The sequence below is a fragment of the Uloborus diversus genome, chromosome 3 (assembly GCF_026930045.1).
Source record: "Uloborus diversus isolate 005 chromosome 3, Udiv.v.3.1, whole genome shotgun sequence".
Taxonomy (NCBI): domain Eukaryota; kingdom Metazoa; phylum Arthropoda; class Arachnida; order Araneae; family Uloboridae; genus Uloborus; species Uloborus diversus.
In genome coordinates, this window is record NC_072733.1 from 192,642,114 (window position 1) to 192,660,366 (window position 18,253).

Here is an 18,253-nt window from a genome sequence, read left to right on the forward strand (position 1 = left end):
TTCAGTATCTTGACTTATTACTATTTGAAATTCGAGAAAATAATTTCAAAATGACATAATCAAAAAAAATCAAGCACACTAAAAGTTTTCTAAATCACTAGGTAGTTACTGTCACCTGAAATTGCCTATATAGAGGGTACAGGGACAGAAATGACAAAATAGTACTTTTGACCCAACGAAGGAAAAACTTTTTCTTTAATTTAACTATTCATCTATACATATAAAAATGAATGTTTGTCTGTATGTCATCCATGAACTCAAAAACTACCCGGCAGATTTGGCTGAAACTTTCACCGTTTGTTATTTCTGGTACTGGGAATGTTTATAGACCAGTTCGAAAAAATCCGCTCGATAGTTCCTTTTTTATTCCAATTTAAGTCACAATCCATTGGATAAATACGAATAAAATTATCGGCTGCAGAAATTAATTCGCGTGCAAGATCTCATCGATAAGAAGTTAGCTGTTGCCATTTTTCTTGAGTTTGAACAAATAAATTCTTTCTTTATTGTTTTATGGCTTTTCATGCAACGGGGGGATTTAAAACTTTTTCTACTTGATATTTTTAGCGATAGATTGATCTTGCAAACTGCGTGAGTACAAAATTTGAGTATAGTCATGGCTTCACTTGATACCTGGACCGATTATTATGAAAATTGCTATATATATATGTATTTTTAAACGGAGAAGGTGCATAATATGCTCATTGAAGCCACTCGCCACCAGGTGGCACTGCAGAGTAGCAACTTCTGCCCCGTTCAACCGATTGTCATGAAAATCAGTATAATGATGTATTTTTTGTTGGCGTAGCAATGCGCGTCGGGTACAGCTAGTAGCTTATAAAAGTACGTAATTACACTTCCGGCAAACCATTTTTTTTTTCACTTATTTTTAATATCTCGGGAGATTGGTCGGGGGTGAGAGGTGACATTGAATAAAGTCACACGTGGATTTTTCAAGATAAAACAAGGCTCACAGATCCTTGAAGATATGTAACTTCATTCAAAAATTTCGTTTTTCTGCAGAGAAAACATTCTTTGTATTCTGGAAGTTCTTTTTTAGCCAACTAACGCCATCTATAGAACTTCACCACCCTTTTTTCTACTTGGGCTGGTTCGTTATTAACACAAAACCTGGGGACACACACAAAATGATTTGTTTTTCGAAATGTGTGAATAATTTGAAGAATATTGCTATGGCACATTTCAGTAGACAGTTACACTATGTGATAATGCATACGTATTTATTTTTATGACTCTTTCATAATATAATAAATTTGTTCAAAAGTTGACAAATGCGTGTTGAGGACAGGGGACAGAAATGACATTTCACCTATATTTTATATTTTTTAAACAAAATGTAAGCACAAAATTGGGCTGACATATCTTAAATTCTCCTTAAGAGTATTTTAAGTAAACTATGTCATTAAATATTGAAAATTGAATATTTAGCTGAAAGATATGGCCAGCTCTTTCTCTTTGTGTGTACAAAAATTAATGAATAGAGAAAATCTCCCATATATATATATATATATATATATATATATATATATATATATATATATATATATATATATATATATATATAAATGCATAAAGATGGAACTTCTGAATGAAAGTCATTCAACAAATGAACGAAAAAAATTGAGACAGTTTTCATCTGCCATTAACAGCGGATTTCAGGGTAATCAAGTTCTTGTGAGACTCTGGATGAGAGTCAATCGAAAACTAAAACACTGAAAAAATAGAGACAAAGTACCAAAAACAGCTGATTTCCGCACAACTTTCTCCTTGCTCATAAACTTAAGAAAACTAATTCTGAGTTAATCACATTAAAATGTAATTTATCAAATTTGTTTGATAAATTACATCGATCCTGGAACCTGAAAAAGGTCTGTCAACAATTTAATACATATCTATTTTATGTTGAATCTATAGATAGAATTTCTTGCTCTTGGTTTCTCAACGAGGGCTATATGACCTCTTGGATTCCATAGAACAAATCGAGGGGGCCACACGAAATATAAAAATAAAGGGAGCCATGAACCCTAAAAAAAGATAAATGGCTGTCTTATTTCAAATTGGTAAAATCTTTTCCATAAAGATAAAATGTCCTACTAATGTTTAGCAAATTTTTTACATGCGTTTGACAAAAGTTCAGTGTCTAACAAAATCTTAGAACAATCTGCAAACTTAGGTTGTTGTTTTTTTCCTCAAACAGGTTTTTAAAATACATCGTGGCATAGCAGTCAAATACAGGTGTTTCGAAATTTCAGAAAATGCATCATACACAAAAAGAATCTTGTGATTATCAATTAAAACGTGCGTTTTTAACCATAATGAAATCGAAAAGGCTTCTTAAACGACTTGTTTTTCATGTGGGGGAAAAGAAGGACACGAGTAAATAAAGTGTTAGTAGCTCCATTTGCTCCAGAAAAAAAGGTCATTTACAATTTGTCTCTTTTCATTACCGCAATTTTTTATTTATTTATTTATTTATTTTGCAAAATTTCTCCAAATAATTCATATAAAATTTTATCTATTTTTTTAATTTTAAAGTTATGCGGTGTATATAACATTTTACGCCAAGAACATGAAGGAATTCCTCATAAAAAAAAAGTCGAGGAATAAAATTAATTAGTTTTTCAAAATAGTAGGGTCTGGTGGGGGAAAGTGGTCTTTGGGGTAAAGTGGTCATACGCCAAATAAATGACTATAGCTTGGAAATAAATGTTCGAATGAATGTGAAAATTTTATTTTAGGTTCGGGGAGTTAGAAACTACATTTTGAATACAAAATTTCCAAACCTGGCAAAATTTTATTTGGTAAAAAAAATATTTTGTGTAAATATGAAAATTTTAAAAATCTAAACACCTCTTTTAACTTCTTTGGGAAATTTTGTTTGTTAGAATTATGAACAGATTGACGGCACAGGAAGCTTTCTACATGTCTTAAGATCGCTTACTCATTAGCAGTTAGCTGAACATATTTTAGATCATTTTTTTAGAACAATTTCAGTAAGATGGGGTAAAGTGGTCATAATATTAGGCTTATTGAATATTGTTCTTCTAATGTCACTTAAGAGTTATGTATAAAGCAGATATGAATTAAATATTAATTTCACTTAATATGTATTGTTTTTACCGTAAATGGGGTTAAATATACAAGTATATACGTATGCATACGCATGTACTCGTGTAGGCACGTATACAAACGTATTCACATAAATGCACCAATAAATACGTATATGGGTATCTGCGATATGGGTATTTTTTATCTATGCAGATATACATTTGACTATACAAGTATATACTTGCTTTTACTCATATGTATACGAACACTTATATACTCAGGTAGACACGTATATACACGTAAGTACTCGAGTAGATACTTACATACAAGCATATGACATACAAGTATACAGGGTTAGTTTAAACTCTTGGGAAAATTTTTACCAGGTGTTAGAGGGGAGGATAAGAAGCAAGAATCACAAGGAACATATGGTCACAAACACAATGCAGACGCGCTACATGCACACAAAGCCAAAGACTGATGGATGCAAAACAGGTCAAAATTTGTTACACTAAGACAATTTTGCACAACATTTTAGGTTGTAAGAAGGTTTTAAAGCGATTGAAGAAATTTGCGGCCTGCAGCTGTAATGCATGCGTCGCAATCAGAAAGCACTCTCTGTTTTAATTACGAGACTTTTGAAAAACTTTCATTCGTCGCTGCGCCTTTGTTGCGATGCGTGTATTAGAACTACTACGGGCCGTAACTTTTTAAAAGTGCTCTCAATATTTCTTAAAAACTAAATTTTGAGTAAAATCATCTTTGTGTAAAAAATTTGTGACCTGTTTTGCATCCATCAGTTTCTGGCTTTGTGTGCATGTAGCGCGTCAACGACCATAAACTCCTTCTTATTCTTTGCTTTTTATCCTCACCTCTCACACCCCTTAGATTTTTGCTCAAGAGCTTGGATTCACTCTGTAGGCATACATGTATGTAAGCGTATATACTCGTGAATACATATATGTACTGGTTTACGAGTATGTACGGACACATAAATGTACGTATATACGTTTTTTCAGGTATATAATTGTGTTTACACGTATACATACGTATATACTCGTGCTTCCATATATACGTGTATATACGTGAGTAGACACGTACAAACACGCACTGGATGCATCCACGAATTAACTCGTGTATACCCGTATATACATATATTATGTATATACCCACATGTACACTTGTACATATATGCGTATATACGTCTACTATACATGTATATACTCAGGTATGCACGGTATCTACTCATATATGAACGTGATTACTCATGTTTACACGACACGTATATACTCGTGAATACACGCATATATTAGTGCATATACTTGTAACCATAAAAGTAACTGAAATATACAAATATTAGGGTTATTTAATACGGTTTTGCATTTATTTTTAACTATGACCACTTTACCCCATGCTGTGACCACTTTCCCCCATCCCATGGGGTAAAGTGGTCATAAATACAAAGGGAAAAGAAAATGTTATAAAACTAATTAAAATAATATTTTTTTTTTCTAAACTTCAATGTACTGTGTTCTTTAATAATGCAATGTAAAATAACAACAAAAAAAGTTGAGGTGTTTAAATTATTTGTTGTATTTATTACCCACCAAAGTTGAAAACCTACGATTTTATGACCACTTTACCCCACCAGACCCTATGTAATAACACAAATTTTGAAAGAAAGCTTGAGAAAACGGAAAATGTTTGTATGTATTATTCTTTAACGAGGTTTAAAAAATAGTCTTTTTTTTCAAATCAAATCCACCATGAGGACTTCTTCCCAAGCGCGGGGGGAAGCGCTTTGGGAAGAAGTCCTCATGGACTTCTTTCCAAAGAAGTTTTTTTTTCACGAGTTTTTTTTTTTTTTTTTTACGAGTTTTTGTAGGGTTTCAAACAGTTTATAGAAAGTTTGAAAGTTTGAAAGTTTATATGTAACTCGGTTAGGATATTCTTTGCATACCGTATGAACCTACGTCTAATGAGTGGATTAGATTTATCGGAAAGATCTCCAAATGAAAAACTTAAAAAAATTCAAAGAAAATGTTTGCAAGTTACTTTCAAAGGATAAAGTGTTTAATATTATCACCTACATAAGAATTTGATGTCTCACATTTGATCTGCTCTACTATTTACAAGATTACCAGCAAATGCGGATTTTTCCATGCATGGCAAATTAAACAAGTAGTCACTATTTTCTTGAATTTACCAGTACACATACGTACATAAATCCGTAGTATATTTGTTACTAAAAAACCTAAATTGGGAAACTAACATTCATCGGTGATTCACCAAAAAGTTTCGGTCTTTCACCGATGTCTTTGCTATGTAAATGTTGACATTCACTAGAGAAATAACGACATTTACCAGGTTTTGGCCTTCACACTAAAACAATAATTATATAATAGGAAAGGGGCCACGGAAGATTTTGGTTGTTTACAAGGGGGGCACAAGTTAAAAAAGGTTGAGAAACCCTGGTCTAGAGCAAAAAGCCTGATGTAGCACGCAGATTTGTTTCGAGCAATAAGATATATTGTGAAGATGTATTGTTATGCAACGTTTAAAAACAGAAAAATTAAGAGAAAAATTCTAACACTAACGAATAAGATTAAATTCAAACTAGTTAACAAAAAAATATTTAACACTAAAAAAAGAGCCAAAAAAGCTTAAGAAAATTACTGTAATGTTGAATATATAAATACGTATGTAGGCAACTCTATAGAAATTTACTGTTTCGTGTTTTAGGTACATAGCAACCTTAGAATAGCGTTTTCCTCTTTTTTATTTTTTAAACTATTTATTTATTTTTTATCTATTAAAGAACAAAGTAACAGGCATTTAAAAGGGACAAATAATTCTTATTTATTCGGAAGTTTAACATCAGCACAAATGTTTTTACCATTCACTGTCCTTATAGTTAGAGTTTCCCTCTTTATTGGTCTGCCAAGATAGAAAAAAAAAAGGAATTGAAATGTATATTTAAAACAGAGATTTTAAGATGAATATCAAATTATATATACATCGAATATCAAAGTAAATAGAAATAAAATCACTGCTCTCATTACCGTCCTCACTCACAATGAGTTACTTTTAACATTGCGTAATTGTGTTCTTTTTATGCTGAAGTGAAACTTTGTTAAAAATGTGTAACATTTTACGGAAGGTACCCAAATTTTATTTCTTGTCAGGTGAAATACGTTGAGATGTCATCACCATCCAACTCGAAAGACATAAACATGTGATTAGTAATGATAGGTTGAAGATAAAATGACACTAAATGCGTTATTTCTAATATTTTAGAAGCTTGATTTTTGGAAGTTTTTTTTTTTTTAACTTTGGATGTTTTATTCCAATTCCATAACTTTAATCAAAATTCATCAGAAAATTACTTGATGAGTTTTTTTTTTTTTTTAATTTCTCAATATTCCAGCATTTTTAGCATATTAATTTTTATTTTAGATAATAATTTTAATGAAGTATTAATTAAACAATTGATTCATGAATCAAAATTAAAGAAAAGGGAGAAAAAAATTGAATAATGACACCTTTTGTCAAATATACATATTTAGACCTCAATTTAGACTATGTTTATAAAATAAATGAAGATATTTTGTAATGGTTTCCCGTTCAACAAAAATACGTCTTTTCTTTCTAAAAAAAATTCCAAAAACTGCATCCGTTGTGAAAAGTTGAAAAGTTTGGGATGCAAAATAACACTTTTCTGGAGAATTGTCCATTTGTATGTGCATTAAAGAAAATACAAAAATAAAATTCCATTTCTTCGTAGAACTCATACTGCCGAAGACTGACTCAGTAAACGTAAATCATTTTTCTTACTGAAAGGAGTTACTGTTTAACTTACGATAAAATTGACTAGATTTTTTTTTATTAGTCTAAACAGTTTTGTTTCGGGGAAACAATTACAGAAAGAACAATTATCTTCTGGAATAAAGATTGTAGCTTCGATATAGTCGACTAAAAAGTAACTGCCTTTGTAAAGTAAAATAATAAAACTGTTTTTACGTGATTTAGCTACTACATCGATTGAAATTTCACGTGTATTACTGAGGGGCAGGACAGCCAATAGGATTTTTTTTTTTTTTTTTGAAAAACCCAAGATTACGCTTATAAAATTCTCAAGATTTAGACAAAAAAAAACCAAATTTATAACTAAAAATTCTTAAAAGTTTTTATCTTCTCTGTAATTACTAATATTGTGGTTGATAAATTACTAACCTTAAAAATGATAAAGTAAAATACATGATAATACCAAAATTGATTTCTCGATAAATACTTCTTCATAACAATTTCGTAAAAAATGTAAAAATAGTTTGTTGCAAACAAAATGTTATTTGATGTCTTGATACAATTATGAGCGTTAACTTTTTTTCAACGATAAGTAGAGAAACTTCGACTCATAACAAACCTATAATTGTTAATTGTGGTATAAAGACCATGTATTTCAACATATAAATCAATGGTCAGCAGTGAAACAAACTTTTAAATTAAAACTTAGAGCCAGTTTTAAATTTAAATGTCACACAAAATGTAATTATTGTCGGCTAATTTAAGAGCTTCAAAAGCTAAGGAAGGTATTTTTACTTTTTTTTTCGAGCAATCAATAATGAAAAATCAAACAAAGACATCATTTGAAATAATATTCACGTAATTTTTTGTAGTACTTAAAATATATATATACACTATATTAAGAATTTTGAAGATGCATTCCGGTTTTTCTAAAGAGTTTATTTCTGCACCATAATAACATTCTTTTATATATCACTTGAGTTTTTACATTACCTCAAATAAGGACACATTTTGTTAAATGAACACACTGTTGGTTGATTTAAAATGCTAGTTTTCTGTACAAGTACAGCTATTACAAAAAAGATCAGAAATGACAGCAAATTGGAAAATTGCCGTTGTTGACAAATTCGTGTTGAAGACAGAGACAGAAATGATATTTCGCCTAAATTTTATCTCTTAAACAAATTTTGTGAACAAAATAAGACTGATTCATATTTTTATTATTCCTAGTGACTATTCTTTGTAAAATAGATCACTAAATGATGAAAATAAATGTCTGAATGTTTTTATCTTTCACTAAGACGCAAAAGTTAAGAAAATCACCCTTACAGACGGGATAGACAGGAAAGATTTTTGACGAAGAGAAATTACATTCGGGGCTATACAACGGGGAAGATGGATTTTTTATTTTGTTTTGCTCTTTCCTTTCTACATTGCTGGGCCAAAAAAAATGTATTTTAGAGAAAATGTTACGTTTTATCGTTAAAAATGTAATAAATGTGTCTTTTTCATAAAAAAAAAGTCCAAACTCCAAGAGCTTCAAGCAAAATGCCAAAAACCCAAGTCCTCTTTTCTTATTTAAAATACACTTGTTGAAAAAAATAATACTTTCGGGCTATCAAAGTAACATATGAATGTTTTACACATAGGCGGCTCGTACGGGGAGAGGGAGTGCAAAGGAGCAACTTGCCCCGTACGTCCAAAAGTGAAGGGGCTTTGTCCATCCACTTTTTTAAGTTCAAAATCAAGGATCGATCGAAAAATTACAAAATCGATTTAAAGAAAGAAGAATTGTCTTAATAAGTATGTTTTTCAATCTTCTATTTTAAATGAAACAAAGAATATAGTATGTGTATTTATGTTCCCTATACAAATCCGCAGTTTTTGTCGGATCTGGACCAAATTTGGCATGGAGGTACTTGGGCACTCGAGAAAGAACGTAGGGGGGTTTTCGAACACCAAAAGAGAACCGAACCGTCGAGTTTTGATTTTAAGAACCGAAAATGGCATTAAATGGCTCTTTCCACCCAAAATAATTATCAGATTTTCTTGCTTTAGGTCCCATTCGAAAGCCGGCAAAAAAATACTCCTGAGATCGATTTACTTCGAATTTAAAAAAAAAAAAAAAACAAGGCTGAAAAATCACCGGCGAAAAAATTAAAAGCATTTGTAAGCTAATGAAACAGAATTTTCATACAGGAAAATTTATCGTTTGTGCAATCTCATTTTAAATTAGCTTGAATAAAACCTTTCAGAAAGTTGCCACTTTTTTTTCTCGATTGTGACTAAATAAAGTTTTGTTTTTGTTTTGAGGTAGAAATTCCCCTTTTGATTATTATTTGGCGATTTATCTTTCCTTTTTTTTTTTTTTTTTTTTGGTACTGCCAGCAGAAGATAATCAAGTATTTATGGAAGGTTGCGTTTAACTTATTCGAGAATTTTTGATTTGCCGTTTTCTTTCTTTAAAAATGATTATTTTGACGGGAAATTTTACAGTGTTCCCCCCCCCCCTGAAGCCTGATGAATTGAAGCCTAATAGTTGAACATACGTCAAATGACAAACCTTTCATTCTCGAGGTACGCCGTGCAAAGTCGGGCAACACAGCTAGTTATTTCATAAAAATAAAATGGAGCTTTGAAATGGGGGGGGGAGGGAATACTGTGGCCATCAGTACCGATTATTAAGGCTTGTCTCGCATTTTCTAGAGAAGGTCATTCAATCAACTACGACTTGAAATTTCAATAACTCAATTTAGAGGTCCACCTAAACTCTCCCCCCCCCCCCATCTTTCCCTACCACCTAACCTTCTATAACCCCAACTTATTTTGATGCACCAGCCCCGACTTTACATTTTAAAAATATATATAAATAAAACATTTATTGCTGCTTATGCATTCTACTCCGGCAAGCGCGCGTGGCGAGAATCGGAAACAAGAAACGTCAATCAATGGAATGGGGATAAACGACGAGCTTATCTCTTGATTAGCAGTTGCCCGAGAGACACCAAACGACTCGTCTCCGCCCTAAGCTCAACAGTTGTCGCCGCGGCCATTGTAGGCTCACATCCAAGTAGAAGTCCCAACAAGCGCCACTGCATACGCACGTGCGAGGAAATGTTAGTTGCGCAACAGACTCGGGGTCCTCGGTAGTAGGTTGCGATTTTTGCGTTGCCTCAGTCGGAACTGTTTGTTGGGAGAGCGTTCGCTTTTTTTTTTCTCGTGTTGATCGTTTCTCTCCAAGGAATCCGCATGTATTTTAAAATTAAAGACTTGCTTATGATTCATTCTTTTTACAGAGACTCATTCTGTCTGTTGATGTCCTGGCTCATTTTACAATCTTGTCAATTTCTTGTGTCGATCGTCTCTTAATAGTTCCTTCCTAGAGGACTTTTTCCTCGCAAATCACATTCCAAGAATGAAATCAAACCGTTCTGGACATTATGTATCGTAAGACTCAGGTAAGCTGCCATTTTATCTTTCTTCGTTTCATTATTTATTTATCTATGTATGAATTTTACTCTGGAGTAGAAATGTAAAAATTCCGAAAATTTTGAGCCGGCGAGGAAAAAGTTTCTTTCGGCAGAAATTGGAATTTTTTTTTACCAACAGAAAAATTGTTTTAACATTAAAATTTTCTTCCAAACAGAAAAATAGCTTAACTGTTTTATTTTTTTTCGGGTGCATATATTTATCAATATTTTAAAATATGTGCAATTTTTATTTTTTCCCTCTCTTAGCAAAGATCTACATAAAATATTCAAGGTATGGATAAGAAATAAAATAACGTTTTTCCGGTTCATATCTGCCGGTAGCGTTCTTTCTTTAAAACACCAAAAATAATCGAAATTAGTTAAATCATGCAACAATTTTGAACAGAATCTGATTTTTGCATATCGTTAAATCGATCTCTCTCGCGTTATTTATAGTTTCTTTTTAAATAAATTGTGATTTTTTTTTTAACAGAAAGTTTCTTCTTTAAAAAAAATATTGTAACTATGCATTTGTTCATATGCGTGTACATACATACACGCTCATTCAATAGATATATATTAAGCTTAAAACCATCCACTAATTGATATTACTTCGTCTTGCGCATATAAATGTACAGTTTCCGTGAAAACTATGACAGAAAACAGTAAGCTACCTTTCACCTTCCTACGTTAGCAAAGGTAGTGTTTTCATGTAGGACGCTGACGATAAAAAATATTAAAAGAAAAAAAATAGAATGTGAATTATTATGAAATTCCAAGTACATTTTTATGTTAGAAACATCAAAATTTTCAATTTTTCTGATTGAAAATAAACCCCTTCAGAAAAAAACCGATTTTCCCCCAAAACGTCGGGGATTTTTTTCGACCATTTCCATCTCTACTCCAGAGTGATCGTATTGTGATCGAGACAGGAGAACGTGTTTCATCTCTTTAAAAGTTTTTTTTTTAATATCCTTTCATTTTGAACAATTGATCTTAACTTAATCATATGTAAGGCATGAAATTAGAATCTGGTTAAAGAAAATTCCTAGTATACAACCAAAATATATGTATAAAATGTATTTGGGTACAAATCTTCTAGTTGAGAAATATTTTTAACACCTCGTTAAACGCACTTCACGCATTAAAAATCCGAAAAATGCTTCAAAAATGTAGTCAAGGGCACTTCTACACTTTGTATTTTAAATTAAAATGTATCATCGTAGAAAATGACAAAAAAAGACAGATTTCTTTAAAAATTATATTTAAATGGGTTTCTTTAATACAAAGTTTTAAACTTTCTAAAAAGTTAAAACTAAAAAAGCACATGTATTTTCCTTTCCCTGCCATCTTCCATTTGATCCATTTTATGATGAGAATGTATTCGCTGTTTTTGTTTACTTCACGGCTCCAAAACAAAGTTCACTCCTCTAAAATGTCAAAGAGTATTTTCACATTTAAAAAAACCTCAAGCTATACATCTGCGCATGAAAGAAAAAGTGATAAAAATGAATTTTAAATAATATAAGCTGAACGCATAAGCTTTCAAAATAAGCCCTTGGCGAAATTTTTAATTTTTTAGCCTCCCTCCTCCAAGAAAAAGTCAGTGCAAATGCCTTGCGCTTGGCAAAAAGCAAATACATGTTAAAAACTATAGATAAAAAAAGAGGAAGTATGTGTCGGTTGCCTGCTGGCTAGAGGAAAAGATTCAGAAGTACAAAATTTCGATTTCCAGTACCATTGGTCAGGTCCTGATGCACCTCGAAGAGTTTTTCTCAAAATGCGTCTTTGTTCTTTTTTAATTCAATTTTAAGCAAAAAAAGAACAATAAAAATAACAGATTTTTATTCCATACGACGAAATAACCGATTGATTTTGCATTTGGTACCATTGGAAAGCCCATAAGTATATAAGAATACCTCATTAGAAAATTCTCCCGTCGTACTGCAGTAAGAAGTGCAAAAATCCACTGGAAAAGGAGCGTTAAGCAGTTTAAGTTAGTTAAACTTGATTTTCAAAAAAGCTGAACTCATGCTTTTTTTGTCTGCAAGAGCTGTAATCATCGTGAAAAAAAAATAAAATAAAATAAAATAAATAAATCTAATTTAATGTCTTATGTTAAGAGATGCTTTCTAATGCTGTAGACATCACGGTTACTGAGTTGAAGTATACAATTTTAACCCGACTTCGATTTGGTTTTGTTTACTATTGGCAAAAGTGCTTCACAGTGGTGATTAGGTACCGATAAACGTTCCGCAGTTGACTGGCAATGTTTGTATAGAGAACTGACACTCCAAACAAACATATTTATGAAATGACATAAGGATTTAAAGAAAGGATTTTTTTTTAATTTAGCAGTTGCAAACACCAGAACTAACACCAAATACTGAAAATTCGTGAGACAGTTTGAACGACAATAACGATTGAGTGATAATAACGATTTTGCAATGTTTGAGTGATAACATTTTGTAATGTTATCGCTCCAACTAGTTGTCATCTTTATACTTTTTTTTAATTAATTTTTAAACTCAAAAAACCTATTTTTATATGTATAAAAAATCGCGTGGATGTATACAGGATATATATAGGGGAACGTTGCCGTCAATAAAACCACATAATTTTCGATTTTTTTAGAAAGGATATCCAACTCAAATTTCACGTTAATTATAGGAACAATTTCTCATTATATTTCTCTTTTAATAATGATATTCACTTTCATAATAAATATACGCAATAAAGAATGAAAATTAAAAATAAATATTTTAGCATGTGGTCCATTCATGGCTACCAGTTGCTATGGATGGACCATCGAGTTTTCATCGATTGACCACATTTTCAAATTAAAAAGTTAAAGCGTAACTTACAAACATTGATAACAGGTGATCAATAAACACTACAAATAACAAATAGTTAGAGAAAAAAAGATTTATTTTCTAAAATGTTTTATATTCGGATTACAGGAACATAAAAAAAAAACAGCACTCACACAACACACAGCTGTTTTCATCACACCTCGTTCACCATTTGATATTTTCCCAACCTGTGCAACACTGTACTTAGCTAATCTCTTTTCAGCCTCTTTTGAACTGTTGTGATTTTTTTAAAATCGATTTTGAAAACTTTCGTTCGGCGCAAGATCTCTAAAATGTCGGAGAACTTATTGACCATTATATTACTGAAACCAGAAGCTTAAGTCTCAAACTACCAGAGAATATAGTACTAACAGACTTTTTGTCTTAATTAAATCTGTGGGACAGGTTATTTTTCTCCGCCTCCTGAAAGGCCAATTCCCCCAATTTTTTGGAAGTAAGTCCAAAAACGTGTTCTCTAGTTTTTAAATATGATTCACGTATCATATTCCTATTTCGGAGCAATACCACTAGCAATATTTTACTAGTGTTTGCATTTTTTTGGAACAGCAAAAATATTTGAAACTATATTATTATGTTTCAATTTTTTAATCAATTTTATAAAAAAATTTGGCTTGAAATTATAATAAAGTATAAGAGTTTTCATGAATTGAGATTTTTTTTATTATTATAATTGTTTCAAAACAATTGAGCAATGTTCAAAGGCGATTGAGCTGAAGTTACAACAATATTTATGATTTTCCATGAATGAACCACTCTGTCAGGTGGTCCATTCGTACATACACCCAGCGGTTCAATGATAGCAACTGTGTCATTTTGAATATGTTTATAGTTGTTACTGCTGTGACGAATCATGATGAAACATGAAGTATGGGAATTGCGCTTGAAAAGAGTCTAAGTCAATGTTCACGTTTAATTGATTAGTGATATTCAAAGCATGTTACAACTAAATGAAAATCTCAATAATTAGTAAGATAATGGTCGAAATCTTTTCTTACCGATTAAGAATATGATGCAGTAATTTTAGCTAATTCACTACTTTGCAGTAGACAGTTTTCAGACAAATGAAGGTACTAAAACTGATTATGTGTCTGCACAAACTGTAGTACGAGAAATATCTTCGTGGGGGAACCGGTTCATTGACGGAAACCTTCCCCTCTATATGTAATCTATGCAGGATCTTACAAAACTCGATTTATATCTTAAGATATGATATGAGAGGTCATGTGGAGATGATATAAACGTAGGTACCATGATCTGTATCTCCAACTGTTTTCAAGTTACACTAAAAAGTGCCGAAACCGTAAAAAATCCTTAAAAACACTTCACAACAGAAAAAATTTTACTATATGACATTAGTCTCATTGGTAAACAACCATTTAGTGACGAGGTACAAACTTTAAAAAATCTAAATGAATATCACATTATTGCCAAAATTAGAATAAGATAATTGATCATATTGGCAAACTGACTGCTGTTATTCTATTGTAAATAATTGGGGATTTATGTAAAGCGTAGTATCAGCAGAAATGAGTTTTTGAGATATTTGAAGGAACGCGTATTGGATTCCAAACTAACAATAGGTAAGTGTTAGAATTAGAAGCTTTTTCCGTGAATTGTTTTCAGCGGAAACCAAAGAAGCAATATTGTACAATACAGCTTAAGCACAACGGATAACAAAAATACAGAAAAATTAAAAGTGTACAACTTGCCGATACTGCGCATTATCTTCCTACGATAAAAAATTGTATCGTCCGTAAAAAACTAATGAATAAAATAATGGATTAAAATAATTTGCATGCATCACTGCCAGTGGAAGCATATTTCAACTGTTTCTACAACTTCGTGTATCATTTTATAAACTAGGAACATTCAAGAATTCTAATTTTTTGTGGTATTTTTTGAAGCTTCAGAAAATAAAGATAGTTTAAGATTTAGACATTTTTCAATCTAATAACTTGGAAACAGTTGGATATTGACCAGGATGTTTATGTTAATTTCTGCTCCAAATGACCTTTTATATCGCATCTTAAAGTATTTACTTAGAGTTTTGGAACACCCTGTATATGCGTGTGCCAGAATGTGATAAACTAGAAGTATAATACAAAGCAACGCTAAAGAATGAATGATCGAACTATTCAAAAACGCCGCTTTAAAAATCAGTTAGAAAATATAATGCTCTCTTGCTGACATGCGCTCTTCTCGCTTTCTTTCTTTCTCGTTGTCAATGGTTGCGTGTAATACGTAAGAATCACTGAGTACAGCTGTTGGTCATCAGAGCATCCGTTGAAAAACGTGCGTATAACTAACGCATCTCGAGTAATGTTTACTGTTCTCGTTGTTTATAATATATTTTATTCATTAAAATATATAATTTTGTTGTGAATATGCCTGAAACATCTTTGCCGTTACTATATCTGGAATCTGATAGGTTCGAAGCTTAGTCTGGTCTGCTTGAGCCACTGAGAATGTCATTCAGATTGCACTGTGCGGCATGATTAGTATGTGTACGAAAAACCGCGTCGAAGGAAACTGGTGTCTGAACTTCAGACGTGTAGTTTGGTTGATGTTTCAGTTAATAAATAGGAGAAGATTTCATTTGTTCACATTTAAAACAAGTTTTTCTACATAGAACCAGCGACTGTAATAAAGTGCATTTACAAATACTTGAAACAAGTCTGGATTCAAAGCGCTCTTGGAACCAAAATGGAAGATAGGTCGGCCTCCTTGGACGAGTCACTAGTTCATCGAGTACGTCAAATTCTCAGGCAATACAACTGTTCTCCCACCAATTTATAATACAAATTCTATCTTGTGTTTTTACGACACGCATATCCTTTTCATAAATTAGTTAAGCTGTCATAATACACTTCATATCTCTCTAAAAAGCAATTGCATTTCCTTGAATCGATGCTACAATTTATCTACCAAAAAAGTTTGATGCTTGATTTAAATAGCTTGATCAACGTTTTCTTGAATATTTAACTTTGTTTATTTATTTATTTATTTATTTATTGGCTCGAGAAGAATGGCAAGAGGTTTTAGGTAGTCTTGCCAGACATCCCTGTTTGACTGGGGCAGTCTTGGTTTTTGGGCAAAATCCCGGCGTCCCGGCAGGTTTACTTTACGTCCCGGTAAAAGATAACTTTGATTATAATGACCAAAAAGGTCTTAAAATAATTAACTGAAGGAGAATTTAGGATAACTACTTTGTCATTTGCAACATTAACTAGTAAAATTAATATCAGATTTGCTTGTGAGGATTTTCACAAGAAGATTAAAATCAGAAACTTTCTAAAAAAATCCTACCTAATGAAAAGTACGTATCAACATTGTTAAGTTTTTATTCCTCATTAAAAATGTTTCTCCTCAATAAAGTAACTATTAAATTTTCACATGTAGGAAATAAAATGTTCAAATTTATCTGGTTGTGTCCTTTTATATTACCCCTGGTTTTGGTTCACAAGTAATTGGTAACCATTTACTCATAGCGTTTTGTATGAACTCCCTTTTAAAACACTCTAAAAGCCAGCTAGGGTACCGATCTGAATGCACACGACGTGGGGGAGGGGCGGGACACTCCAGTATGTCCCGGTCGAGCATTTCCGAAATCTGGCAAGCCTAGTTTTAGGTAGTTGGTTTTTTTTTTTTTTTTTAATTTTTGTATGAACGTATAAAAAATATTTCAGATTTTACTTAAATCAGTTACATAATATTTAAATCAGAAAATTAGCAGATTGCTATTTAGAAAATTTCAGGCTGGCTGAAAACAAAAAAAAAAAAACAATCAAATAGTACAAGTTTCTAAAAATTTACTGCTACTGTTAAACATTAGTCTATTGTAAAAGAAAAAGATCCAGAATCAGTTTTATCAAAGTGACCTCAGTGACTTTCCATTTTCTTGGAAAACTGGTCAGTTTTGATTGGAAAAGCGTGCGTTATTTCTTATCAGCAGATAAGTTTTATGACTAGGAAGGATGAACGGATTTTCGGGCACAGCTCAAAACTTACGATTCTTAGTCTTAGCTCGCAACCCATAACCTTATTTTTACGACTATGATTTAATACCTCCAGTCACCTCGTTTGGCGGTTACAGTTTGTCAATGTTTCTTCTCTTGAACTTTGTGATCTCATTTCAGACATTTGAAAATATTTTTTCTAGGTCACAAAATACTTTAAACCATATAAATCTCTTCCCCCCCCCCTTTTTTTTTTCTTTTTGGTTATCGGATCGTTTGCAAAGTGTTTTTCACTGCATAGGCAAACCAGTAGTTAGTGCATATTTTCTTACATATTTTGTTGTTTTAATTGCACATTATCTGCGACACTCGTTGGGTTAAGGACAAGGACACATCAGTGTACACCCATTGGTTTAAGGGCAAAGACGCATCAGAGTGTACACGCAATGGGTTCAGAACAAGGACACGTTAGTGTACACGCATTGGGTTAAGGGCAAGGACGCATGTGTATACGCAAAAGGTTCAGGACAGGGACACATCAGTGTAAACACAACGGGTTAAGGGCAAGGACGCATCAGTGCATACGCAATAGGTTAAGGGCAAAGACGCATCAGAGTACACGCATTGAGTTAACGGCAAGGACGTATCACTGTGCATATGCATGCATTGGGATACGAACAAGGTCAATATTGCTTGCCGATCACTGAAGCTAAGATTGGCTATGCATTGTTTTAAATGCATTCCTCCTTTTATCAACAAAATATTTAAAGCTTCTTTAGATATTGCTGTTGATCGCTACTGATTATGAATGGGTTTGAGATCTAAACCTAATCAGAGGACAAACACTTTACTACTTCCAATGGTTATTTGCCACAAATTTATTGTTCTTGGTTTTTAAGGGGCACAGCAATAGATAAATACAGAATCTGAAATGGATTTACGGTGGACAAGTGCTGCTTTTTAAAATGCATGGAAGACCATGTATTAACATCAATGATTTTTTTTCTCCCTTACCAATTGATCACTTGTTTTATTTTTTACACAAGTCGTTTGAAGTTTAAAATATAATTCCGTTTTCAGA

The 18,253-nt window shown here is 32.2% G+C and overlaps 1 protein-coding gene across 1 annotated transcript in view; it reads left to right on the top strand.

Annotated features, from left to right (window-relative positions):
• The first annotated feature begins 9,934 nt into the window (after positions 1-9,934).
• Positions 9,935-18,253, top strand: part of LOC129219347 (transcription factor CP2-like protein 1) — an 84,039-nt gene continuing 75,720 nt past the window's right edge. Inside the window, exon 1 of the mRNA XM_054853709.1 lies at positions 9,935-10,331. Within this exon, the coding sequence (XP_054709684.1) occupies positions 10,314-10,331 (18 nt within the window). The 5' untranslated portion in view covers positions 9,935-10,313. The remainder of the gene's footprint in view (positions 10,332-18,253) is intronic.